Source organism: Myxocyprinus asiaticus, chromosome 14 (genome assembly GCF_019703515.2).
Source record: "Myxocyprinus asiaticus isolate MX2 ecotype Aquarium Trade chromosome 14, UBuf_Myxa_2, whole genome shotgun sequence".
NCBI lineage: Eukaryota > Metazoa > Chordata > Actinopteri > Cypriniformes > Catostomidae > Myxocyprinus > Myxocyprinus asiaticus.
The window spans coordinates 36,203,583-36,211,670 of NC_059357.1; the positions used below are offsets into that span (position 1 = coordinate 36,203,583).

The 8,088-nt window shown below is 36.6% G+C and overlaps 1 protein-coding gene across 1 annotated transcript; it reads left to right on the forward strand.

Moving 5' to 3' along the window:
- Window positions 1–4,064: 4,064 nt before the first annotated feature.
- On the forward strand, window positions 4,065–8,088 carry LOC127451728 (lysophosphatidic acid receptor 2-like). The gene is made up of 3 exons (XM_051716635.1): window positions 4,065–4,267; window positions 5,480–6,398; window positions 7,679–8,088. Exons 2-3 carry the CDS (start codon window positions 5,660–5,662, stop codon window positions 7,990–7,992), a joined length of 1,053 nt encoding a protein of 350 aa, XP_051572595.1. The 5' UTR covers window positions 4,065–4,267; window positions 5,480–5,659; the 3' UTR covers window positions 7,993–8,088.

Sequence of the window (8,088 nt, forward strand, 5' to 3'; positions counted from 1 at the left end):
GATTAATTTTTTTTTTTATAGAATACTTAAGATGTCATGAAATGCCAAATGTTTTTGAAATTAACAGGAAATTGTTCACCCTGTTCTGAAGTAGTTATTTTAAATAAGCATTATCTTCATTTGTTACTCAAAAAAGCATCTTGTTGTCTCATAAGTATTTGCATAAGTTGACAAATTGTGCCCTATAACTATTGCACTGGTATGTATAGTATAACACTATATTTTTCCTGTATTTATTTTAATACAGTGCTTATTCTTCTTTGTTTATGCAATAATAAAAACAAACTTGACCAATGGCTAGTCACAATTTATACTACAGTGAATGTTTCTCATGACAGTTTTCCTGAATGCATACTAGTGTGTTTTGTTGTTTACCCTAGCAAAAATATGGTGATATTTGGATTTTTATTTTGGAAGATAGAATTCACAAAAATTAGACTAGAATTTTATTAGAGAAAACTGGAGAAAACACCCATTTGTGACTTTTGACTCAAAATTTGTTTTATAGTTAATGAGATATAGTCCTTGTGACAACTAGCCCCAGTCTCCCCTACTTTTATACCACTGTGTGTTCCAATTTTGCATTAAACGCTAAAGCTCTGAAATGAGATGTGTTTAAGTGCAGGTCACACCATTTGTATATTGGTGGGTCATGACTGTGGTGATATGCTGGCATTGCATTTTGCACTGGAGAGGCCAGACATGGTGCAACTTCTCATTTTCATGAATGCCCCTCACCTTGCAACATGGCTAAGAATGTGTTTCTCAACCAAACAGGTCATGGATTCAGTTTTGTTTATGCTTAAAAAAATGCAACAAAAAAGTATTGTCAACCTTTGTGAAACATGTCCATAATTAATGTGATGAACTACACCTGTGCAGAGAACTGACTTCATACTTCTAAAAATCACTATAACACTAGTTGCTTAAAAGGATTGGCCCCATTCACTTCCATTTTAAGTGCCTCACTGTAACACAGTTTTTTTTTATTTCTTCTTTTTCTTTTTTTTTAAAGAAAAGGGATGAGTCGAAATAAATGTTTGTGGTAATCAACATTATGCCACAAATGCTGTCAAATTGTATTGAACCCGGAATATTCCTTTAAGTGTCCAAATACTTTTTGGGTCACTACACTGTGTTCTGTATTGCTGTAAGTGGTCACTATGTACTTTTCTTCTACAGTAACACTTTGTACAAGCATCAGGAAGTCAGTGTGCCCTGCATGTTAATTTGGATTGAGGCAGACAATATACTTGTAAGGCATGTGTGGAGGAACGCAGGCTTATGTAAGGGGCCCAATCGTCATTCACACTATTTCAGAGTTCAGCCACTGGGTTCAGCAGGATCAACCTGAGATGGCCAACAAACTGCTGTGGGACCAAAGATATTAGAAAACACAATCATGCAAAGCTTCTTGTTCCTCTGGGACAATGAAGCGGCAATGAATGGAGGCGTAAATCATTTCAGTCAGCAGCCCTTGCAAGAGGCAGATTTTTACTAACAAAGTAACTACCAGTCTTCTGTCTGATTTTTTCTTGCAGTAGGCTTAAAACATTTGCTTTTTAAACATCTATTCAGTACATTGTGTCATATGTTGGTTTCGTTTCTTGTGAATGTAAGAAGATAAATGCAAGGTTTAATTCCAAAAGCTTCATTATTAGGTACAGATGTGTGCCTTGCATCAGAATTTAATACCTTCAATGATTTCTTCAGTCAAGACAAGACATTTCGACATTTAATTATTATATTTGCAGTGCTTTAAAAAACCCTTATGTACCACTTAAATACAAACCCAACATGACTAAGTCAACACAGGCTGTAGCTTGTTGCACTTCTTACAATCTGTTTCTGTTTTAGTGTGATTAAATGCTGAATACAAACACCAAATTATGTTCTGAATGTCCAGTTATTATGCTGTTTTTGCTACTTTGGGCACTGAGTTCCTGTGAATCATCATGACATTAGTTACCACAATGTGCAAATTCTCAGGGAGAAAATCTCAAGAATGATGCACACTGAACATATGATTATAATCAGCCCCAGTCATAAATAGTAACTTTATTTATTACACAATTAAATGAACATTCTCAAGACCATTTTTGGCAGTGATTGCCAACATTTATTTCTAATAATGGCTCTGAATACTGGTTGGTTTGATTAACAGTTTGGTCAAAGGGATACATTCATGTTCTGTATCAGTTAGATTTTTTGTCTTTGATAAAATACAGAAATAAGATATTTAGCAGAAATGCAAAATCTTCTATGAATATATGACTTGAATTGAATTGATAAAAGGGATCTATACAATTTTGCGCTACACTCAAAAAATTTGCTCTTTGGCTGAAATTGATTCAGTCATGGACAGTGGTTCCTCGTGTTTGAAATTAGCTTTCTTAACTTAAAATTACTATGTAATCTCAACACAAACGATCTGTGTAGGAAGAACCTAGTTGAATTGGGTAAACCCAACAAAATTAGTTGTGTCAGTGTAACTCAAATAAATCTCTTATTTATTTATGTACTAGATAGTGAAAGTGAATGTTAGCATGCTAAATATATGCTGGTTGGAAGCACTACAGAGTGTAGTTTTGAACTATGCTATGGTTTGCAGAGCAATTGCAAACTCAACGAAGCGAGCAATCAATTTCGTGTGCTACATCTACCTGTCCTCATCGTTAGCTCAAGCTCCACTCTTCACATTATGGGAACCCCCAAAACTCCAACATAGAAACTCTTCTAAATCTCAGCATAACAAAAAATTAAACACTAACGCCCTTTATTTTAATCTAGCACAAAAGCACACAAAATAACACTTAATTTTGAAATGTACTCTCCCTGTCGAGTCCCTGTTGTGAAATAGAAATCCCTTGCTTAGTTTCATCAATGCAACATTAACGCCACAAAAAGTATTTATGTAGTCCCAACTCAACTGAATAAAGTAAACTTCCATTTTGCACATTTTAATAGACAGAACACAATGAAATAAAGTTGTGACAAAATGTTCTAGAATTGAGTTGCTTTAGTTGCATTTTAATTAAGTAAACTGAACAAACAGCAAAAATCCTTTTTTTGAGTGTATATATCCAGTTCTTTATTGAAAATATTTAGTCAGACCAGGCTATGTTTTTCCAGTGCCCACTGCAGCCTCAGCTTTCTGTTCTTGGCTGACAGAAGTGGAAACCAGCATGGTCTTCTGCTGTTGTAGCCCATCCACCTCAAGCTCCTGACCCGTATCTGCATGATTTTATGCATTGCACTGCTCTGCACAATTGGCTGATTAGATAATCGCATGAATAAGTTGGTGTACAGGTGTTCCTAATAAAGTGGTCGGTGAGTGTGTATATGTATGTAAACTCAACAAAAAAAAGAAACGTCCCTTTTTTTAGGACACTGTATTTTAAAGATAATTTAGTAAAAATCCAAGTAACTTTACAGATCTTTATTGTAAAGGGTTTAAACAATGTTTTCCATGCTTGTTCAAAGAACCATAAACAATTAATGAACATGCACCTGTGGAACAGTCGTTAAGACACTAACAGCTTACAGACGGTAGGCAATTAAGGTCACAGTTATAAAAACTTAGGACACTAAAGAGACCTTTCTACTGACTCTGAAAAACACCAAAAGAAAGATGCCCAGGGTCTCTGCTCATCTACGTGAACGTGCCTTAGGCATATTAATATATGATCGTCCTAAATGCAGTGTATTGCAGCATGTTCGAAAGACATTAAAAATGCACTATGCCTGGTGTTGGATTATTACTAAGGCATTTTAAATGACATTAGTAAATGAGGACAGAATTATCATTTTTGGTTGGACTATTTATATATTTTTTGTTACCCTTTGGATCTCTCTTCCACATTTGTGGGGGGAAAAACGAGCAAAGGAATCAACACAACTCATACAGACAATTATTTTTTTATTTTTTTTTACTAGCCCTAACACGCATCCACTTCCATGTAAATATAAAATCATAGCTTTCCAGTCCGTGTTACTTTCGTTATGGGCTCACTCCATTACAGATTCTGGGAAGTGAATTAAGATATCTCATTTTTAAACTCGTCTTCAAAACATGTCCATTGGAATCTGAACCAATCAGATTCGAGGGAGGGGGGATCGGCGGATCTCAGATCTCTTGTTCTTCAAGCAAAGATTTATCCGAAAAACTCCGCCAGATGGTCATTTCCGGATGGCGTCAGAGTGCCAAAACAACTCCGAGCTGCTGTTATGAAGGTTTTCTTCGTTTGCTCTGAAAATTCTGGCGACGGTAAGTGTTGTTTACTCTGTTAGACTTGTCTGAGTGTCATTTTAGAAGAAAGGAGTTGTTGTTTTCTCGTGCTGACAACAACAGAACTCTACTGTATGTCTTCAGTGGCGAATAAAGTGATTCTGATTCTAGTTGATTCGCTCCAGGCTTCGTTCACTGTGTGCAACAGGGTCATTCTTACAGTCCGGTGCTTTTGAAGTCTCTACTAGTAAAGTTATGGTGTTCATAATGTGTGACTTAACTGAATACAACTGTATTGGGCTTGGTAAAAGAATACATATGATTTATTATCTTGTACATTGCTGTGGGCCTAAAAGTCCAATTTAAAATAATTGAAATCATTATAATTGATTCATTTCCTCATAAGCTGCACAAAAATTGTGCTAAAAACATTTGATTTCCAAATTGCCGTACAATAGTGTTTCTTATTACATTGTCTGACTAATATGTGTTGATTTGTGGTAATTATGTAGCCTGTTTTAACACTAAAATTGGCTTCACTCATTGTTCACCCTGACATATCATGATACTGTGATCTTTAATAGAATAAATCTATTATAAAATGACATCAGACGCTGGAGGTGACGCCAGTTATTCAGCGAAATAATGTTGGATTGTATAAATCTTTAGTTTTATTTATTGTTTATGTTACGCATATGTGGTCAAGCATAACATGTCCACTCTGGAATGGGAAGAAAGAGGGAAAATTAATGTAGCTCATTTTAATAGAATGAAAATCTTCAGTATAAGTTTAAAAATATGTTGGCTAGAAATCATTCACAGACCATGTGGTGGCTAATTGCATCTACTGAAGGTCCACCATGATTGTGCTCATTTCATCTGCATTTTAAGTATAAAATCTTTACAATTTCACTTCAATGATGAAACATTAAGGAACTTTAAAACACAGGGAACTGAATTGTAGAAATAACCCAATGGCCAACAAAGTTAACTACACATAGTTTCTCACTTCTCTGTTTGATTGAGAAAAAATTGCATGTTTAAATAGCCAAGTTATTTATGCATTTTGGTCTGTGCAGGGGCAAGAAATGACACCCATGTTTTCGCAGTTTCTTTATGGCAAGTTTTTAAGTTACCAATGAGAAATGGTTGTCAACTGTCATACCCTGAATTAGCCTGTTAAACATTAACCTATTCGTTTGTCATGGACTTATAAGAATTGTTATCTCCTTTTCCCCCTGCGTTTTTAAGATTGGAAAACAACAAGGGACATGCCTTGTAAGCAGTAACATTTTCACATTGTTGGATATATGAAAAGCATCATTTCAAATAGAGACTGATCACATCATCAAGATTTCAACACCGGGAAAAACTGGCCCAACTGGCGACAACTAAACAGCTCGTCTGATGTACATTTAAACTTTTCCAATAATGTTATTTCAGAACTGCCAGGCTTATGGAGAACAAGTTCAGTACTTCTATAACAAAACTGGGAAGCCTATTTCATCAAACTGGCGCACACATGACTTTGTGGTGGTTGGACTTGGGATCCCGATTTGCCTCTTTATTATTCTTGCAAATATGCTGGTAATAGCTGCCATCATCATCAACCGACACTTTCACTTTCCCATTTATTACTTACTTGGGAACATGGCAGCTGCAGACCTCTTTGCCGGAATCTCCTATCTATATCTTGTGTTCCATACTGGGCCATGGACTATCAGTTTGACAGTGAATGAGTGGTTTGTTCGTGGAGCTTTAATTAATATGAGTCTTACCGCATCTGTGGTCAACCTGTTGGCTGTCGCTGTGGAGCGTCATAAGACCATTTTTACCATGCAGCTCCATAGCACCATGACCAAGCACCGTGTGGTTATGCTGATAGTTACTATATGGTTGGTGGCAATCGTCATGGGCCTGGTGCCCGTGATGGGCTGGAACTGTGTTTGTGACCTGTCCACCTGCTGCACTGTAGCTCCACTTTACTCCCGGAGCTTTCTAATATTCTGGGCTCTTCTCAATCTCCTGGCCTTCTTCATCATGGTGGCGGTGTACACCCACATATTCATCTATGTCCGCCGCAGGAGCCAACAAATGTCTCCTCATATCGATCAGCCCTCGAATAATCAGACCGTCATCAGCCTTATGAAGACCATGTCCATGATTTTGGGTAAGATCTTGATGTGTTCTGTAAATGTTTTTCTGATATAACTAGGGGTGCACAATATAACAGAAGCCGGTATATATATTATAGGCCAATAACCTGGGAAATCAAAATAAGATATCTCGCCGAAAGTGGAATTACTGCGATATTTCCACCAATATTTAGTTGCGGTTTATTTGCTTGCGCCAGAGAATCTCAGACTGGTTGCGGCTTCTCTCCTTGTCACACAGGCTCAAGAGTCTGTGAATGTGACCAGTTTAAAGAGTTAAAATGCAAAAAGTAAAAATATCTGTTACCGGTATCAGCCACAATGAGCTGTGAATTATCGGGTATTGGCCCAGAATATCCATATCGGTGCATCCCTAGATATTACTCGTGTGTTTTCTTATGCAACTATCTCATTTTCTGTTAAAAAATGTACAATTATTGGTTATCATATTGGCCACAATGAGCTGTGAATTATCAGGTATCAGCCCAGAATTTCCATATCGGTGCATCCCTAGATATTATTTCTTAGTCTTATTTTCTGATTTGTAATCTAATGTCTTGTTCTTGCTCCCAAACTAGTCTTTGTAATTTGAAAATCTCTTTCTCAAATGGTATACTGAAGTACTTTTAACTTGCTTTTAGGAGAAACAAAACAAGCCTGCCAACTCCAAACCAATCTTATCAAACCGGTTTGGCTCAAATTTTCTTTGTCTAACACATGTGTATCTTGTATCTCAAGTTGTAAACAGTTATTTTTTTACTCTGAGATTTTAGGTTGGTTTTGCATTCAGTGGATTTGCAAACTTTTGGTTTTGGATTCAGTGTTCAGATTCTCAGAACATTAATACACAATTCAGTATATTAAACATGCATCACTTCAAAACTGCAAACTGTACAAGTGCTCCTGTACAACATTGCACTGCCTTGCTTAGTGCATGTGGTTTATGTGGTAACACATCTTGAAATGCGAGCCAATGTGAAGCATATAAAATTGATCACTAGACAACTTTTATATTATTTCGTATACGTTTTCCTCTATAAATGTCACTCTGCGTGTTATATAATTTCATTATACACAAAAAGCATTCTGCAAAAACAGTAATTCTGTATAATATGATTTAGCATTTACTCAGCCGAATAACATTTACAGTGAAGCCCACTATCTCATGAATGCTTAAATGTCAGTTCTTGCATGATGATGCATTGTTTTAGCACACTACTTTGGTCTAAGTGGCACAGACCACAATGTTGTCACATACCCTCCAGTTATTATATTTTTTTTTATCTTTTCTCTGCAGGTGCATTTGTGATCTGTTGGACACCAGGTCTGGTAATTCTCTTACTGGATGGTCTTAGTTGTGCGAGCTGTCAGGTTCTTAAATATGAGAAGTACTGCCTGGTTCTGGCCGAGTGTAACTCTTTAGTGAACCCCATCATCTACTCGTTTCGTGACAAGGACATGCGGACCACCTACAAACACGTTCTCTGCTTCCCTTGGAGAAGAATGCGCCAGCATGAGGGGCCTTCTGGCATCCGGTTTGAGTCTGAGAAAAACGGCAATAACTCCACGAATTTAGAGCCTTTTTCTGAACAAAGCCCATTGTCTTTATAGAAAAGTATTTTTTTGTGTAAATAAATGACTTTGCATCTGATTAGTTAAATGATCACAGTGTACAAAGAGTAAATAAAACATCAATTTTTGATAGTT